Raw genomic sequence first — 18,059 nt, 5'->3', positions numbered from 1 at the left:
CAACCAGCTTTCTAATAGTTTGCTTCCAGGTGTTCCTTTTTTTTTTTCCTTTCTCCATCTTTTGTTTTGCTCTTTTTGATGTTGGTTTTCTTTCTGCCTTTGGGCTGCACTTCATATCCATCCGCCACACAAAGGCGAGGCTCATCTTCCCGTGAGCATCCCGCGTCCCGAGCCTACCCAGGCTCTTTCACCATCAAGTCCGCAACTCGCTTTGCCGTCTTAGCCTTTTAGTGATGGAGCGCAAGCGTCGGCAGCGCGCGCGCTACCGGGCTGCCCCCAAGCAAGCGGCGTGGTACCCGGCAGAACCAGCAGGCGAGGCCCCGGCCTAGGGCCTAGTACGCGGCGGGGGGCGGGGCGTGCCGGGCGGCCGTCCCGGCATGCCCCGCGCGGGGTGGGGGGCGGGACTCTTGTTTTGAAAGGCCGGGTGACTCAGCCGCGTCTCCGCGGCCGGGGCGGGGGCGCACGGTGGCCGGAGCTGGTCGGTGGCTCCCGGGCTCGGTGGCCGACGGCGTGGCAGCAAGCGACCGGTGAGTGCCGGGCAGCCGGGTGGCAGGCTGGGCGGCGGCGCGGGCTGATGATGGCGGCGGGCACGACGCCGCGGCCTGAGAGGCCCCGCGCGGGCTCCTCCCCGGCCTGAGGAGAAAGGAGAAGCCCGGTGAACCGGCCGACCGACCTCGCGGGGCTACCGGTAGCCCAGGCTGGGGAAGGTTGGTCGAGCTTCTCCCGAAGCTCTGGAACCTTCTGTCGGGTCCTGTTGCCCCTCTGTCGTCATCCCAGGCTGAGTGCAGAACCGGGAATTTTTTTCATGCAGATGAGAACTTTTTATAGCAGTGTCGTCAGGTTTGCACCATCAGGACCCCTTCCCGTTGTGGGAATTTGTCAGTCTTTCTGAACATTTCCTGGGTTGGGCCAATTTACCATCTTGAAGTAAGTCTAGTCTTTTTAAGTGAGAATTCAGCAGATGAACTAACAGACAGGCAAGGAACTCTGACCAACTTAAGAAAATGTACCTCTAAGCCCTTTCACGGTGTCCGTTTGCTGATAGGCCGTTGTTTACCTAGAAAATTGACGTTTCTTTTTAAATGATCTCCCAAACAAAGTGTTGGAATATTAGTTGTGACGAATCGTGAATTAGAAGGTCAACGCCACTCCAGAAGAACAAAAACAAAAAAATCATAAAGTTGCAGTTCTCAAACGTGTTTTGCAGGACTCTAGCACGGCTCCCAGAAATGAATTCTAGAAATCTGGGGTGAGCCCCTGAGTCTGCAGTGTTGACAGGCTCCCACCCTCCTTGGGCTTCCTTGGTAAGCCAGGAACTAGACCGTAGGAAACCACGATTAGTTTGGCCTGAGAATTGTAAAAACTGTCTGATGTCTTTTTCTTTCTGTTGACTTACTCCTGTTCCCAAACTGTTGGGAGTCAAAAAGCCCTGACTCTAAAGGCTGTATAAGAGATGATAGTGCTTTCTGGAGCCCTGACATCAGAGCAGGAAATCGCTTCCATCCATATCCTGTTATTGCCTTGGTGGAAGAAAGAAGGCTTGGATCAGGCTAACCTCCCTTGTTTCTCTCGGAAGCTTGTTGGTAGGACCATGGGAGCTCATAGCTCCCTCCCCAGCTCTCTTGTCTTCCTCCCCATAATATGAGCCAGGGAGTGCATGTAATTCCCATAACCTGGAGGGATATGTCAGCATCAGTAGTATTTATGGGCTTTTAGTTGTTCTGGGTATCAATTCCCTAACTACAGAATATCTGGGTGATGCCTGTCTTATGCAGAGTAACTGAAGTAAGTCATTTTAGAGACAGTATCCCAAATATGACCCAGAATTCCCTTGCTGTCTGGCAGAAATGAGGGTTAGATGACCTCCACATCTGCCAAAGGTGTTTTCTGCATCTTGATGTCTCTTGAGATAGACTCCACAGGTGACCCTAAAGTTAGTCATGAGGTTTTGGCGTTTTCTTGGCTTTGGAGTCTTTGGATGTCTGGTCACTTATTGATGTTTTTTTTGTAGTTGTTGTAGATGACTTACAAAGTGATGTGCCTTTCTGTAGTGCTGAGCTTCCTGATTTTTTTTTTTTTTTTTGCTTTTGTGCTTCCCACCTGCCACAAATGGGATCTCCCCAAGCTTCCGTGGCTAATTGAAGTGAGAAGCTGAAGGGACCTGTTTGGATGTTAAATGATTTAAGATGGGACAGTTGAGATTCGAAGCTTAAAGGATAAGGGAATGTATTCTAAGTTTACCTATCACAGTCCTCTAGTCTTTCAGGGAAAGACTCCAAGGTAGGCGAGGGATGTAACCCAACAGGCTGGCAACTGCTCCACGCTTGTGCATGCTTGTGCGTGTGTCTACCGCACTCTGCACTCTTTTTTTTTTCCCCTCTCCTTCCTGCTTCCAAACAAGAGTCTGGGGTGATAGGAGGAGGATTCTTAGTCTAGCCTGCTGCCTTTCCTGCTATATTTATATATTTTAATGCTTCAGAAAGGAAATGGTACAGAGCAGAGAAATAAAAAGGTGAAGAAAATGGAAAGACTCTGATATGGCCACAGTGCCAGTGTCTCCTGGGAAGTTGCAGGAAATGTGTGTTCTCACTGTAAACAATGGTGATGAAAGTGCTGAGATAAATCCCGGAAGGAAGCTTGGATAGGCCAGGAAAAGATAAGAGCATGCAGATGGCTGGCTTACAAACCTCGAGGTTAGAAGCACACCGGCTTGAGGAAAGGTTTAATAAAGGTTGGATTGTAGAAGTTACATATGTGAGCAGTGTCCAGAACCTTCGAGCGGCTTGAGCCACTCTCGTCATTTTCAGGTTTATTAGGTGTCCTAGTTGGTGGTTGGTTTTGGGGAGTCAGGGTATTCTACGCCTTTACCACATGGATGCTCGTCCCTTGACATGAGGTCATCAGATCCCCTGGAACTGGAGTTGCAGACCAATGGGAGCTACTGTGTGGGTGCTGGGACCAGAACCCGGGTCCTCTGCAGAGCAGCCAGTGCTCTCAGCCAACAGTCATCTGAGCCACAAGTTGTGTAACCATTACCACGGTTTCCTCTTGATTAGTCTTAGCGAGCTTTTAGATTTTCTTCATATGTTTTCTTTCAAAAGCTAACTTCGGTTTCAGTTTTTTTTTTTTTTTAATGAAGTTGCTTATTACACTTATTTGGGTGGGGGGGCATGCATGCTCTTGTCATAGTCTGCATGTGGAAGTCAGAGGACAACTTGCAGGTTTTCTATTTCCTCCATGTGATTCTGGTATCAAACTCGAGCTGTTAGCTTGGGCAAGTGCCTTACCTGCTGAGCCCCCTGAATTTTTTCCATTGAACTTTTGTTGTCTGTGGTGCCTGAGGGTGGGGCCTGGGCTTTGGGCCTGTCCTTGTTCAGTAAGCGCTCTACCAAGAGGAGGTGAAAAGAACTTAGTGCAAGTCAGTGCTTGTTTGTTAGCGTCTTTAAATTGAGTGTCCTTGCTGGTGTCTGTGGGTATGTGCACGGTAAGTGCAGGAGCCTGTGGGCGCCAGATGTGAGCATCAGAGATGGAGTTACAGATGAGCCAGCTACTCACTATGGGTCCTGCAAAGCAAATGGGGATCCTCTGCGAGAGTGCTGTGCACTTCTGACTGTGTGTCTCTCCAGCTCCTTTTTGTTATTATTTTTACATAGTCTTTGAAAAATTCATTGGTGTACACAGAGTGTGTTGATCGCATTCACCCCATACTTTCCCTGTGACTCCCCTAGCTCCTCCCAAACACTTCTGCCTCCCAGCTTCATGCTTCTGAGCCTAGAGCTGCCCATGGTGCACAGATCCCACGGATACGTGTGGGATCCCCGACTGGAGCATGGGCACTCTACCTGGGGCCTCCCCCCCCCTTTTTTTTTGTTTGTTTTTGTTTTTGTTTTTGGTTTTTCGAGACAGGGTTTCTCTATGTAGCCCTGGCTGTCCTGGAACTCACTCTGTAGACCAGGCTGGCCTTGAACTCAGAAATCCACCTGCCTCTGCCTCCCAAGTGCAGGCATTAAAGGCGTGCGCCCGGCTCATGCTGTAAGTTCTAACTGGCTTGGAATAGCTGTTGATGGATACAGCAGTCATGTCTCGCTGAGGACATGTGTGTTTCTCAATGTGTTCACCTTCCAATCCTACATTCTCATCACTCCTGCTGCTGAGATGTTCCTAAGCCTTAGGGCGGAGGCTGCTATGGATGGCCTCTCTACAGCTGGGCACTTGCTCTTGATTTTAGTCTTAGTCCGTCGAACAGTTCTGAGCTTCTGTGTTAGTCACTCCTCACTTTAGTACGGCTCTATGGTTGTGATGTCTTGATGCATAATATGCAGACATGCATATGCCGTTTAAAAAAATAGACTTTAAGCTATTGAACTCCCCCTGCTTCTTGTTTTGTGACATGGATGATACCAAATTATGTTCCACCACATAATATGTAGAATTCATAGTACATAGCCTGGCATGGTGGCATATGCTTTTAAGGTCTGTACTCAGGAGGGAGATCTCTGAGTTCGAGGACATCCAGGACTACGAAGAGAGTCCTTATCTCAAAACAAAACAACAAAATGTTCCCTATAACAAATGCACCAATTCGTAGTAGTTGGTAAAAAAAACTACCTAGATCCACCAGTGTTACAGAGGGCTTTTACCAACCACTGTAAACCATAGAAGTCCTCAGGAGCCTGTTTGCTGACTTGTAAATCATACGCGTTCCTTGTCTTCCAGGCTTCCTTTCCTTCTAAGAATGAGTGTTCGCCAGGGCAGTGATGACGACTGGCTATTGCAGCCAGAGCTCAGCTGCCTGGGAGATGAGACCTTAGCTGCCACTCAAGAGAAAGCCAGCAGCAGCTCGGTGTCCTCTGGTCTTCATAGTCTCACTTGTCCCCTAGCTGCCAGGAGTGAAGGTACAGCGACTGGGGGGGCCTCTCACCCAGAATGCAGGTTGTTAACCCGAACATAGAGTAAGTTCACTGGCTTAGCACACCTGTCACGGTATATCCAGCTGGCCACCATAGAAAATGTCCAGTCAGCCCGGCCTGTCCACCAGCTGTGAAGGGTATAAGACAAACGGCTACACGAGTGGAGCCAGGGGACTAAGTGCCTTTGCTCTGGTCCTTACCGTCTGTAACGATGAGACCCCCCACTCCATGAGAGCTTATGAATGGAGTGGACAGAACTGTTCACAGTCGCCCTTCCTCAGAGGGCTGCTGGATCCAGGTGCTAATGGTAAGACAGCTCCTGCTAAGTTGTTGTGGGCAGGCCCTTAGATGGAGTCTTAGCCATGGCTAGCTGGCCTGAATGCACTCGAGCCCAGGCTCTGGAAGTCAGCCTCTGCCTCCTGGGGATGACAGGCATACGTACGTGTCATGGCTCACACCTTAACTAACTGTTGTGTTTAAACTGGAACTCAGGTATTTGGTGTGTTTGGTTTTGGTTTTGGAGACAGGTTCTCTCTTTGTAGCCCTGGGTTGTCCTGGAACTCGCTCTGTAGACCAGGCTGGTCTTAAACTCAGAGATCCACCTGCTTCTGCCTCCTGAGTGCTGGGATCAAAGGTGTGCATCACCACACTGGGCTCAATTGACTAATTCTTCACTGGCTGGGCGTTTTATCATATTTTTCAGCCTATAACTTTAAAAAGGCAACCACAGTTTACTGAGTAGAGATACATAAAAATCTGCATACATATTAAGTTATCTTAATTACTTTGCATATATGAGTGCTTTGTCTATATGTATGTCTGGTGCCCATGGAGATCAAAAAGGGTATGAGATCTCCTGGAACTGAAGTTACAGGTGGTTGCGAGCTACCATGTGGTTGCTGGGAATTGAACCCAGGTCCTCTGGAAGAGCATGCAGTGCTTTTAACCACTGAGCCACCTCTCCAGCCCATAGTATTACAAAATAGTCCAATTGGCTACAACCTATTTTTGTTAAGATTTAGAGTTTTGTTGAGTGTGTGTGTGTTGGGGGGGTGTGTTTTGTTTGTTTTTGAGACAAGGTCTCTGGGTGTCCAGGTTGGCCTCACACTTGTTAGGTAGCTGACCTTGAACTTCTGATCCTCTTGCCTGCACTTCTCCAGTGCTGAGGTAGTACTGGGGATCAAACACAGGGCTTTATGCATGCTAAGTAAATTTCCAACTGAGCAACAGCTCCTTGTTAATAAAGCTTTATTTGTGTTGTGCCATGCACATTCTCAGTCAGCAGAGGGCAACTTCGTGGAGTTCGTTCTCTCCTCACACCTTTCCAAGGGCTCTGGGACTCAAACTGCGGCCGTCAAGTGTGTGGCAAGCACCTTACTCACCGGGCCATCTCATTGGCTGCCTGTACATATGCTTCTTACAAATTTTAGACAGACTTATTTTAAAACAAGTCTTTAGTCTACAGGTAGTCTTATCATTTGTGCATACTAACGGTGAACTGTTCCGGGGCCACCAGAGAATCTCTGGATATTTATATGCTGGTCCTCAGAACCACGTAATCCACATGTGGTGTCACGTGCCTGTAGTCCCACCCTTGGGGGAAGGGAGATAAGGGTCCAAAAGAAGTTCCGAGTTAACCTCAGCTTTAGTGTAAGGGCAGCCAGGCCACGCAAGGCCCGCTCTCAAAGGTGGAGGAGAGGAATAAATTCTTTTAAGTAAAGAATTTAAAAAGAATGGCTTTTGGGTGTTAGGACGAAAAGATGAGACCCCAAGGGTAAATCCTAAGGCCACATGCATTTGCGGCTGTCAGCAAAGTGTGGCTGTCCAGAAGCTATGTGGTGCTTGGGGATTCTCTAACACAGTGAGAGTGGCTGCTTCTGAGAAGTTCTAGGAAGAGTAATGAATTAGGTAAAGACCTTCTGGCAAATTAAAAAACAACAACAACAAAAAAAAAAAAAAAGCAGCTTTGAAGAATAAAAATTTAGACTGTGAAAATTGAGTTTTAGCATACAGCAGTATTAAGTTCCTAAAGTACAAACAGCAGTGCTGGGCTGTAGCTGAGCCTACAGTAAGTAGAACACAGAACCTGACAGGCACAAAGCCCTGGCTCCCATCCCCAGTGCTGTGACTGAGTGTGCTGGAGCTCCCTCTAATCCCAGCGCTCAGAGGTCGGCGGAGGAAGATCAGAAGTCAGAGGCTATCTTCAGCTACACAGTGAATTTAAGGCCAGCTCATACTTCATGAGACCCTGCCTCAGAAATAATAACTATGAGGCTAGAGAGACTGCTCAGTTCAGAGTGCGGCCTGCACTTCCAGAGGGCTTGTTTGGACCCGGCTCCAGGGGTCTGACCCCTCTGCTGGTCTACGTGGGCACGTGCGGACATTCACACAACACACAGACACCTGAAGAAAACTCTGAAATAAGTAAGTGAATGTGCACAGTAGATGGAAGAGTATTATTTAGAGATGGAGATGGAACCGAAAAGAAGGGATTGCTTTGAGCACCAGCTTTTCGGCGACTGGCAGGAGACTGCTGGGCCACCAGTGAGCCCTGCTCTTCTGTTCCCACTTTAAAACTACAGTTGCTCTAAAGTGTGGGTGTTTCTGCCTTTCGTCTCCCCAACCCCATACCACACATACACGGAAAGAAGTTACCAGAATCCATCCTGAGACTCTGGTTTTGTGAAGGGAGTTGTTTGTTTGTTTGTCTGTCTGGGTTTGGCTTTTCAAGACAGGGTTTCTCTTTGTAGCTCTTGCTATCCTGGAACTCACTCTGTAGACCAGGCTAGCCTCACAGAGATCTGTCTACCTGGCTTTCAAGTGTCTGGTTTGTTTTTAGTTTTCTCTAGGCTAGTGCTTTTAGCTGTGAACACCTATGACTGTAGGTTGTTGGTCATTGGTTGCTGTTTTAAAGCAGACATTTTTCTCTAGACTTTAGCCCTTAAGTGACTTGGTTTTTTTGTCTGATCTTTCAGACCTTGCACTCGACTATGCTCCTCAGCCAGCAGCAAGCCTTCAGTGTCCTCACATAATGTCGCTTCCTGAAGACAGCAAGGGCTCGTGCTTCCAGAGCGGGAGCAAGCGAAGCCACGAGCCCTTTGTAGTTCCAGAGAGATTTGGAAATGGCGGCTTAGGTTTTGGAGGCAGCTCTCACTCTCAAGCCCCAGAGAAAGTGACACTTCTTGTGGACGGCACCCGTTTTGTGGTGAATCCTCAGATTTTCACTGCTCATCCGGATACCATGTTGGGAAGGTATGACAGTTGGTTTGTGACCTTGCAGCAGATGCACAGCTGTACTGCAGTGCGCTGCTGACTTTCCTTCCTTCGTGCTCTGTGGCAGCTGCTGGGAAGGCGCCTTGGGAGCTATTGAACCTTGACCTGCCCTCTGTAAACACATGGTCAGAGATGCTAAGCTGAGACCTGAGTCATGTTCTGTTTTCCTTCTGTGCAGAACAGTATTAGAAGGAATCCACATGGCACGGGGGCCGGGAAGCTGTTCTAGAAAAACTTTTCGCCAACCACCCATTTCTGGTGGTTAGTCTGTGTGTCTGTGTGTCTCTCTCTCTCTCTCTCTCTCTCTCTCTCTCTCTCTCTCTCTTTCTTTCTTTCTTTCTTTCTTTCTGGTAGGGGCAGGGGCAGGGTACGGTTTGTTGTTGCCTTTTGAGATGAAGTCCCATGACCTGAGCTCACTGTTTGAAGCTGGCTCTAAGCTCCTGATGCTCCTGCCTCTACCGCTCAAATGCTAAAGTCACTATGACTGGTTTACAGTATCAATATTTAGGGGAACTCTGAGTTATATATAGTGCGTGTGTGTGTGTGTGTGTGTATGTGTGTGTGAGAGAGAGAGAGAGAGAGAGAGAGAGAGAGAGAGAGAGAACTCGCGTACATGCAAGCGAGAGTAAGAACGCATGCACGCGCAGTCCTGAAGATTGAATCTGGCACTTAGGCTGTCATGCATGAGAAACAAGAATATTGCTGAGCTAGAGCCCTGGCCTGTTGCTAGTTTATTCTTTCTCGGTGTGTGTTGGTGTTTTGCCTGCAGGTGTGTCTGTGCAGTACATATATGCAATGCCTGCAGAGGCCAGGAGAGGGTGTATCAGATGTCTGGGACTGGAGTTACAGATGGTTGTGAGTCGCTGTGGGTGCTAGGAATGTATACCCCAGATCCTGAGTTGATGGTGAGAACAGGCCTCCTCATTGAAACCTGTCAAGGTGCAGAGGAGCCTCATACCTGTCTGAGGTCCATGGCTACACTAGCCTGTTGGAGTGGGCGATTCCCGTGGCTGACTCCTAAAGGAGAGGTGAGCCTGGAGGGAATGCACTGACAGCTCCCTCTTCTACAGATTTCCTCACAGATAAATGGTGAAGGCAGAGCTCAGGGTGCTGGAGTGACATGTTGGGCAGGTCAAGGGGAAAGGCGCAGGCAGCCAGGAGAAGTGTTCACACTGGCAAGTTCTAGGGGCAGAGGGGAGGCGTCCACAGCTGCCTCTGCAGTGTCTGTCCCACAGACCCTTGCGTCCTTCCTTCCCTCTTGTCTGAAGAACTCTCCTGAGGTGACATTCCTCTGAGAGACAGTCAGGTTGCGGGGCTGTGCTTTTATTTTAAATTACACTGCAAGAGTATAGGGTAATGTATGGGAGAGGAAGAGAAAAGCTGCCTCTGCAGGGCCCTGCCGGAGGAGGTGATGCTGTTGCTCGTGTCTTTCAGGATGTTTGGGCCAGGCAGAGAATACAACTTCACAAGGCCCAATGAAAAGGGGGAGTATGAGATCGCAGACGGGATTAGCGCCACTGTGTTCCGCACAGTTCTGGTATGTGGTCCTGTATCCTTCTCTCCTCCATCACGGCACGTGTGCCTGTGCTTGCCTGCTGCACCCCTGAGTGCTGCACACTATGTGACTGACTGTCGGGTCCCTGGTGTGCAGTTGTCACCTTCCTTTCTTTATTTTTCCTGCATATAACTTGTAAGTCCTTACACGAGCTCAGTCATTTGTCAGGCTGTTTAACTTGGGTACACAGAAGACGCTTTGTCATCTGGTGTGCCAACCAGCTGACTCTAGGGTCCAGCACAGCAGTAGAGTGTGCAGGGGGAGTGCATAGGGTTAGAGGAGGCATTTCTGTGCTCATGGTTCTTCTTCCTGATCTGTTCACAGGATTATTACAAAACTGGCGTCATCAGCTGTCCAGACGGCATCTCTATCCCAGACCTCAGGGACACGTGCGACTATCTCTGCATTAACTTTGACTTCAACACTATCCGATGTCAAGATCTCAGTGAGTATGGAGCAGCTGTAGTGACGTTCAGCCGGTGTGCTCTCACTCTGCTCAGAAGTAAGGGAGTGTGGTGTGTAGGCTGCGGACTTCTGGAAGGAAGGTGGACGTCCCCCTCGCTAGCTAACCCATTGCTTCTCCTGCATCAGGGGTTGTGGGGAAGTGTCATAAGCAATCACTTGGGGAGTGTAGCTCACAACATCACCCCAGTACTCAGGAGACTAGAGAGCACCATGAGTCAGTGCTGACACGGGCCACAGAGCAGCATCCTGTCTCCGAAACCGGAGTGTAGCTCACTTGATAGAATGCTCACCTAGCATAGGGGACCCAGGGTTCCATTGTCGGCAGACAGTAAACAAGGCATGTGAGACACGCCTGTGATCTCAGTGCTTGGGAACCAGGCTCTGAGCTACTGCTTGGCTCTTGGGTAGGACTGTGGTGTCAACTCTGACAGGCGGGGGTACTGGGTGTCAGTGAGGAAAGGATCGTGGTGACCGCCAAGAGTGTAAGTAAAACTAGTTATCACCATGTCATAGGGACTCTGACTTAGTGTGTCGCTTCCCCGTGTGTCCTCTGAGGGCTGTGGGCTTAATCTCCACTTATCCTGTATGTGGACAGGAAGCAGTTGATTCCCTCTCCTTTCAGGTGCTTTACTGCACGAGCTGTCCAACGATGGTGCCCACAAGCAGTTTGACCACTACCTCGAGGAACTGATTCTGCCCATCATGGTGGGCTGTGCCAAGAAAGGCGAGAGAGAGTGTCATATTGTTGTGCTAACAGACGAGGACTCCGTGGACTGGGATGAAGACCACCCCCCACCCATGGGGGAAGAGTATTCCCAAAGTAGGAGCCCCCTCCAGTCCCCAGAAAATGCTGCCTAGAGCTCATGCAGATACCACTGACAGCTAGTGATAGGCACAGGCACCTGGAGGGGCAGCCAGCAGTACAGGTCTAACCTCTGCTGGGACCTCTGTCTCCTCCCCAGTAGGTGCCGTTGTCAGATACTAACATTGGTAATTAAATTCTCTTCGGGTTCATTTCAATGTTGTTGACTGGAGAAAAGCACTTGGCATGCAGTTGTGAGGGCCTGAGCTCAGGTCCCCAGACCCAACAGCAGCTGGACATGGTAGCACGTGTCTGGGATCCAGAGCTCCTCTAGTGACATGGGAGGCAGATAGAGTCCAGGAACCCAGCCAGCCAGCTCCCAAATGCACAGCATCGAACAGCAGAGCAGAGAGCTTGTCTCAAGGTGGTTATCCTCAGCCGGGCAGTAGTGGCACACACCTTTAATCCCAGCACTTGGGAGGCAGAGGCAGGCGGATTTCTGAGTTCGAGGCCAGCCTGGTCTACAGAGTGAGTTCCAGGATAGCCAGGACTACACAGAGAAACCCTGTCTCGAAAAACCAAAAAAAAAAAAAAAAAAAGGTGGTTATCCTCCAACCTCCACGTGCACACACAGGCAGACACTCACCCACTGTGCCATGCACACACCTTTTATGGAAAGATATGCACTTAAAGGGGATTTAGCCCTGCGTCACCCAGTGTCCTTTTGTTTATGTTCTCTTAATATAAAAATCTTTACACTCCTCAGTGTTCCATTCATAAATGTGCCACAATTCACTTGCCTTGTATAGGACATTGGAGGTATATACATGTTCATATATATGTAAATATATAATAAAGCATACATATATGAATGTATATGTGAATATGAGATGCATAAAAACTTTTTTTAAAAGACTTACTTACTTTATGTATGTGAGTACACTGTTGCTGTCTTCAGACACACCAGAAGAGGGCATCAGATCCCATTACAGACGGTTGTGAGCCACCTTGTGGTTGCTGGGAATTGAACTTAGGACCTCTGGAAGAGCAGTCAGTGATCTTAACCACTGAGCCATCTCTCCAGCCCACATGATTACTTTTAAACAGTATTTGTGCATATTACTATAGGATATTCCTAGACATAGAATGCCAAAAGCTTGGGGCTTTTATAATATTGATAGATGTCACATGCCAGGATTCCCAGCATTAGGGATGCTGGAGGTAGGGAGAGTGTTAAGGTCAGGTGTCATCATGGGTTACATAGGTCCCTACTGATTGCCACCTCCCTCCCTCCCTCCCTCTCTCCCTCCCTTTGTGACTAACCTTGGATTTTGTTTTGTTTAGTTCTTTACAGCTCCAAGCTCTACAGATTCTTCAAATATATCGAGAATCGAGATGTTGCTAAAACTGTGTTAAAGGAACGAGGCCTCAAGAACATTCGCATTGGAATTGAAGGTATTAAAAAAGTCTCAGCCAAGCTGGGCAATGTGGTACCTGCCTTTAATCCCAGCGCTCTAGGGTCAAAAAGACAGGCAGATCTCTGAATTTGAGGCTAGCTTTGTTTACAGAGTGAGTTCCAGGACGGCTAGGACTACACAGAGAGACCCTGTCTTGAAAAAGCAAAAAAAAAAAAAAAAAAAAAAAAAAGCTTGGCCATTGTTGAGGTTATACAGTTAAGGGATGGAGAGGGTTTCTGGCTGAAGCTTACTGCTCTGAGCTTGGCTTGCAGGAGCCTTGAGAACCGGCACACTTGGGAAGATCCCTGCTTTATTAAAGCTGTTTGTCCTGAGGTCTGCATTTGCCTTCCCTTCAGTTGAAGCAGTGAGTTGTGGCCCTGAGTGTCCCTCAGGGTACTCAGCCCAGGGCACAGGATTCTGGAGTGAATCCAGCTAGCACCTGGGCTCACCTGAACAAGAGCATGTTTTTTGATCTAAAATTATTCTCTTAAAAAACAGCTTAAGGGCTGGGCAGTGGTGGCGCACGCCTTTAATCCCAGCACTTGGGAGGCAGAGGCAGGTGGATTTCTGAGTTCGAGGCCAGCCTGGTCTACAGAGTGAGTTCCAGGACAGCCAGGGCTACACAGAGAAACCCTGTCTCAAAAAAAAAAAAAAAAAAAAAAAAAAAACAGCTTAAGGATTTGAGATTTGCTAACTGTGATAGTGCAATCCCAGCACTCAGGAAGCAGAGGAAGGAAGATGTCTGTGAGCTCTGGGCCAGCCTGGTCTACATAGCAATTTCCAGGCAGACTGAGGCTATATAGTAGCACTCTGTCTTGTCTTCTCTCTCTCTTTCTCTCTCTCTCTCTCTCTCTCTCTCTCTCTCTCTCTCTCTCTAGATTTATTTATATGAGTATATAGTCACTGACTCTGACACACCAGAGGAGAGTATCAGATCCATTACAGATGGTTGTGAGCCACCATGTGGCTGCTGGGAATTGAACTTGGGACCTCTGGATGAGCAGTCAGTGCTCTTAACCACTGAGCCATCTCTCCAGTCTGTCTTTTCTTAAATAAGATAAAACGTGAGATCTGTTTTCCCTCAGACTGTCTGGTAGCTGCCTTGCTGGGGCAGGTGTTGCTGTAGCCTGGGCGCCTGTGTCCTGCTAACCTCCCCGTTGCACTCTGTCCACAGAACTCAGCACTACATGTGTCCGACTCAGGAATTTTAGGTTAGAAGACACTACTGAGATAATTTCACTTTGCCTTGATTGTGAGGCCTGGGGACGGGGTGACAGGACGTCCCTGGCCACCTGCCAAGCTGTTGTGGTGGGAACACTGCAGATGCACAGAACTGGCTGCCCGTTCCTTGCCTATCTCGCTGCTTTGTATGAGTCCCTCCGTCTTGGTCTCTGGGAGCCCCTTCTGGGTATTTGGCAGTTTGTGTTTTTTCTCAAAGTAAACTTGCACATTTCCTTACTTTTCCTTTAACCATGGCTTCTCTACAACATTAGCAAGATGACAGTAGCTGTCTGGTGAAGATGTGTCCTGTGGTGGCTCTTGAAGTTCCTTTCCACTAAAAGGGGAGAATCTCAGTTTCAGACCAGTCCTTCCAGGGACAGAGGCCTTGGGAAGGCCCTGGTCACCTGCCACAGGGCTTTTCCTGCTGTCCTTGCACTTGGAAGTGGATGGTAGAGCCAGTGTGTTTTCCTTTGCAGGTTACCCTACCTGTAAAGAAAAGATTAAGAGGAGACCTGGTGGGCGGTCTGAAGTTATCTACAATTACGTGCAGCGCCCTTTTATCCAGATGTCATGGGAAAAGGAGGAGGGAAAGAGTCGCCATGTGGATTTCCAGTGTGTTCGCAGCAAATCCCTCACTAATTTGGTGGCTGCTGGAGAGGATGTCTTGGAAGACCAGGAGATAATAATGCACCACCCACCTCAGGTGGACGAGCTGGACCGCTTAAACGCTCCACTCTCTCAGATGGCTCCGAATGACTTTCAAGATTAGAGACAAAGATGTCTGCCCATTGCTGGAGCTCTTCTCCAGGTACCCCAGCACCTCCAACCAGGCCTCCCTGCCCTCCCATGGGTTCTCACCATTAGGAGATACTTCTTCCTGTCTCCTTCCTTTCTGAGTTATTAATGTGCCCTTTCTGGGTCTGCCTCTGGCTGGGTGAAGAAGCTCTCTGGTAATTAGGTGATCAGTTTTACCAGCCCTGGCAAACAAACATTTTGGGTCTGGTGCTCTTGGTTGAATCTTTGGATAACTGCAGGAGAGGAAGTGGACTGTTACCTCATATTTGGCACAGGAGCCCACTCTTACACTTGGTGGGTGGTTTTACATCAAACAAATTGCTTAATAGCAAAAGGACCAAATGTCAGAGGAGTCTGTGCTGGGGCGGGTGTGCCCCCCTGCGGTGTGCTTGGGTGGGTGTAAGGCTGGGCCTGGGCACTGCAACCGGATGCCATCTGGATAGAATGTCTGAGGAATTCCCAAGAGCTCCAGCTCAGCTCTGCTCTTCACTAACATGGAGCAAACCAACCCAGAAGACAGGAGCAGTGACCCAGCAGTGTGCTTGTGCAGCCTATGCTTCATTTGGAAGGGAAACCTGCAAATGAGGCGGCAGAATGGCTTCAGATCAGGCCAGCTGGACCCTCTCCTCTGGTGGGAAGCCACAGTGCTTGTCTCTGGGGATGGCTCATTGCTGTGGGTGTGGTTGCTTGTTCCCCTCCTCGAGCTCCAGGGAAAAGGCATCGGTAGTGAGCTGGGCAGGTGCTGCCTCAGAGTTCTCACACCAGTATGCTCAGTTTTCTTTTTAAACAGGCCATTAGCTACTGGAACATGGTAAGAAAGTAATACTGTGGTCATCTCCAAAATCAGGTCCAGGCCTTGTTATTTTGTTTATCTGTTCACGCTTACATGTGTGGTAGATGGCCGTCCAGATCATTCCCCAGTCCCTTCGTCTGACATTTCCATGGCTGTTTGCAGAGTCAAGAGCCAGACAGCAATGTCTGGGATTATCTTACTTCCTGGTAGAAGCTGACCTTTGAGTCCATCCTCCACCCTGGGCATTTTCCCATCATAGGTGATGTGTAAGCTGTTTGCTTCAAGCTCCTTAGAGAACATGTTTGGTTTCTTGAAGGCTGCCCCCATAAGACACTGTACAGCAGAACTACTTGATGGATACAGTCAGGTTTTGGAAGCCCTCTCTCCAGCATTGAAGAACAAGAGTGTTCTTAAAACAGTGTTTTCTGTGCTCATGGCATCGCAGTGGGAGTTGGACGATATCCTCCTTCCTCAGAAAATAACTGAAGGGTAACTAGGCGGCTGCAGTTTGTGTGGTGACTATTGGTATCGGCGAGGCAGCCTCCAGAACATGGGCTGAGGTTACTTCTGTGAAGTTGCTTGGCTTGTGTTTGAGGCCAGGTCTGGCTTTGAGTTTGTTGGTGCTACATGGTTGCCTACCTGCAGCTGTCCAGCCCAGGCCCAGGGTCAGCGGTGCTTCCTGTTTCTCCGTGGCCACTGGAGTGAGCGTTATCTGATGTGTGTGATGCTCAGGTGTGAGCACAGTCCTCTCTGTCCTCTGGAGGTGGTTCACTGGCTCCGGCCTTTTATGAACTAGGTTTTAACCCCGACACTCCAGCCCATGGAGTTTGAGTAGGAGTCAATCTAAAAGCTGCTCCAGTGACACTGGGTGGTGGCGACTAGAGAAAAGGCTGGGGAAATAGGCTCCTTGTGGAGAGGGAAGCTTTTTTGTACCTCAGCCCCACTCTTACCTACATTTTGGTGTCATTGTAGTTTGGTGTCTTGCCTACTGTTCTCAGGGTTGGGACACTTTTTTTTTCCTTTTGATTTTGGGGAGGGGAGGAGTAAGGTGGGGTTAAAACAAGGGTTTCTCTGTGTATCCCTGCCTGTCCTGGAACCCACTCTGTAGACCAGGCTGGCCTCAGATTCAAGAGATCCACCTGCCTGTCTCCAGAGTGCTATGATTAAAGGTGTGTGTCGCCACTGCCCGGCCCCAAATTGGGGCATTCTTTAGTGGTGGGACCTTGCAGGATCAAGGGCTGGATTACAGTCATTTTTGGAGTGGATTACTGACTATGTGTGAGAGAGGACCTTTCTCATGAAGAGATGGATTTGGGGCTCAGTGTCTTTTAAGTGCCTGAATAAGTAAGCTGGGCTCTGTGCACAGAAAGCCTCATGAGAAAGGTGACTTTACACCTCAGAGTCTCAGAGTATCTTACAAGATAAAAGATGAACCTGATCCTGAGGCCTGACTCTTCAGCATGCCCTTGTTACATCTTGAGTGGTTGACTAGGAACACCTGCATTAAAGAGGTGGTAAACAGGCAGACACAGTATTAGAACGAAGCAAATGGGGGTGATGGCAGAATCTGAGGAAGATAGGAGGAACTGGGTACAGCAGCCAAAATTACTTTCACAGCATCTCAGGGGATGCTGTGTGATGTCTGATATCAGTGTACAGGCCTGAGAGTGCTCCGCAGGAAACCCAGTGAGGGCCGTGAGACACTCAAAGGATGTGTCTTAGGGGGAAATGTTCAGAGCAAAGGCTTCAGCTCAAGTGGAGAGTTTTAGTGGTGGCCATCAACAGCTTCTGAGGTGGGTGCAGGGACTCAGCAGGAAGCTGCTGTTTTCCCAGGAGGCAGAGCCACTCTTGTGTCTAATGGGATCATTCTGGAGAATTAGTTTTCTCTTAAGGGCAAAATGGTGTGGATTTTGCCTCTTACATTATATTTACTTTTGAAGTTGCACTTGTTCACCTACCAGTGTTTACGGAATCCTGTGTATGGGATGCTTTTTCTATAATAAAGTATTTTTATTTGTGTCTCCTGTCATTTAATAGAAGAGAAAATCACAAAGCAAACCTCCAATGAATTTAAAGGCCAGGATAGTGGATTTCTTTCCTTAGGACACAGACTCACCCAAAGGTGGCCTGCACTCCAGTTCATGGTTACCATTGGAGATCTCACACTTCAACCAAATGTACCCGTCGGAAGCGTAGACCTCTGTGAACTAGTTCTGTTTCAGATCAGGTGAGTAACAGTGATAGAGGGTCTACAGGACCTCTGGCTCTTATTACTGTCTTGGCCCTGTTTTAGTAACATTTACAAGGTTGTTAAAGCCTCTGCCATCAGCCCACCCCATAGGCATCCAGGGGTTAAGAGTGTGGTGGGTGTCACAGCACTTGGGAGGCAGAGACAGGCAGATTTCTGAGTTCAAGGCCAGCCTGGTCTACAGAGTGAGTTCCAGGACAGCCAGGGCTACACAGAGAAACCCTGTCTCGGAAAACCAAAAAAAAGAGTGTGGTGGGTGTTCTTTGCTACATAATGCTTGCCCTCAGCTGATGCTCACTATAAACAGGTCCTTCCCTCCAAAATCTTTTAGTGTGGGGCATAGACCTCTAGTCTAGGTCACTTGGTACCAGCCAGAACTGGACTGTTCTGCAAAGAAGTCAGTAAGGACTTGGTGCCGTGAGGTATTACTGGCCAACTCTCATCTATGGGCAACAGTAAAAATAACTCATCCAAAGAGGTGATGGCACAAAGTTAGGAACCCAGGATGTTTGGACTGTATTGCTGAGAACCTAGTGGGTC

At 48.8% G+C, this 18,059-nt stretch overlaps 1 protein-coding gene across 2 annotated transcripts; it reads left to right on the top strand.

Moving 5' to 3' along the window:
- The first annotated feature begins 399 nt into the window (after nucleotides 1–399).
- On the top strand, nucleotides 400–17,290 carry Kctd20 (potassium channel tetramerization domain containing 20). Of its 2 annotated transcripts, XM_034524413.2 has the most exons (8): nucleotides 401–527; nucleotides 4,717–4,895; nucleotides 7,886–8,162; nucleotides 9,618–9,720; nucleotides 10,063–10,183; nucleotides 10,826–11,023; nucleotides 12,350–12,460; nucleotides 14,160–17,290. In XM_034524413.2, exons 2-8 carry the CDS (start codon nucleotides 4,736–4,738, stop codon nucleotides 14,450–14,452), a joined length of 1,263 nt encoding a protein of 420 aa, XP_034380304.1. In that variant the 5' UTR covers nucleotides 401–527; nucleotides 4,717–4,735; the 3' UTR covers nucleotides 14,453–17,290. The 2 variants fall into 2 exon arrangements, with proteins under 2 accessions (XP_034380305.1, XP_034380304.1); XM_034524414.1 differs by lacking the exon at nucleotides 4,717–4,895 and having other exon boundaries at nucleotides 400–527.
- The last annotated feature ends 769 nt before the right edge of the window (nucleotides 17,291–18,059 follow it).

Source organism: Arvicanthis niloticus, chromosome 20 (assembly GCF_011762505.2).
Source record: "Arvicanthis niloticus isolate mArvNil1 chromosome 20, mArvNil1.pat.X, whole genome shotgun sequence".
NCBI lineage: Eukaryota > Metazoa > Chordata > Mammalia > Rodentia > Muridae > Arvicanthis > Arvicanthis niloticus.
The sequence above is the reverse complement of the archived record's forward strand: the minus strand, read 5'-3'. Positions and strand labels throughout refer to the sequence as shown.

What these genes read in the sequence shown, in the direction of transcription:
- Kctd20 (XM_034524413.2), top strand. Translation starts at nt 4,736, where the DNA reads ATGAGTGTTCGCCAGGGCAGTGATGACGACTGGCTATTGCAGCCAGAG. An exon ending in CTGTGTTCCGCACAGTTCTG is followed by an intron (nt 9,721 to 10,062) that starts GTATGTGGTCCT and finishes ATCTGTTCACAG; the next exon opens with GATTATTACAAAACTGGCGT. An exon ending in TATCCGATGTCAAGATCTCA is followed by an intron (nt 10,184 to 10,825) that starts GTGAGTATGGAG and finishes CTCTCCTTTCAG; the next exon opens with GTGCTTTACTGCACGAGCTG.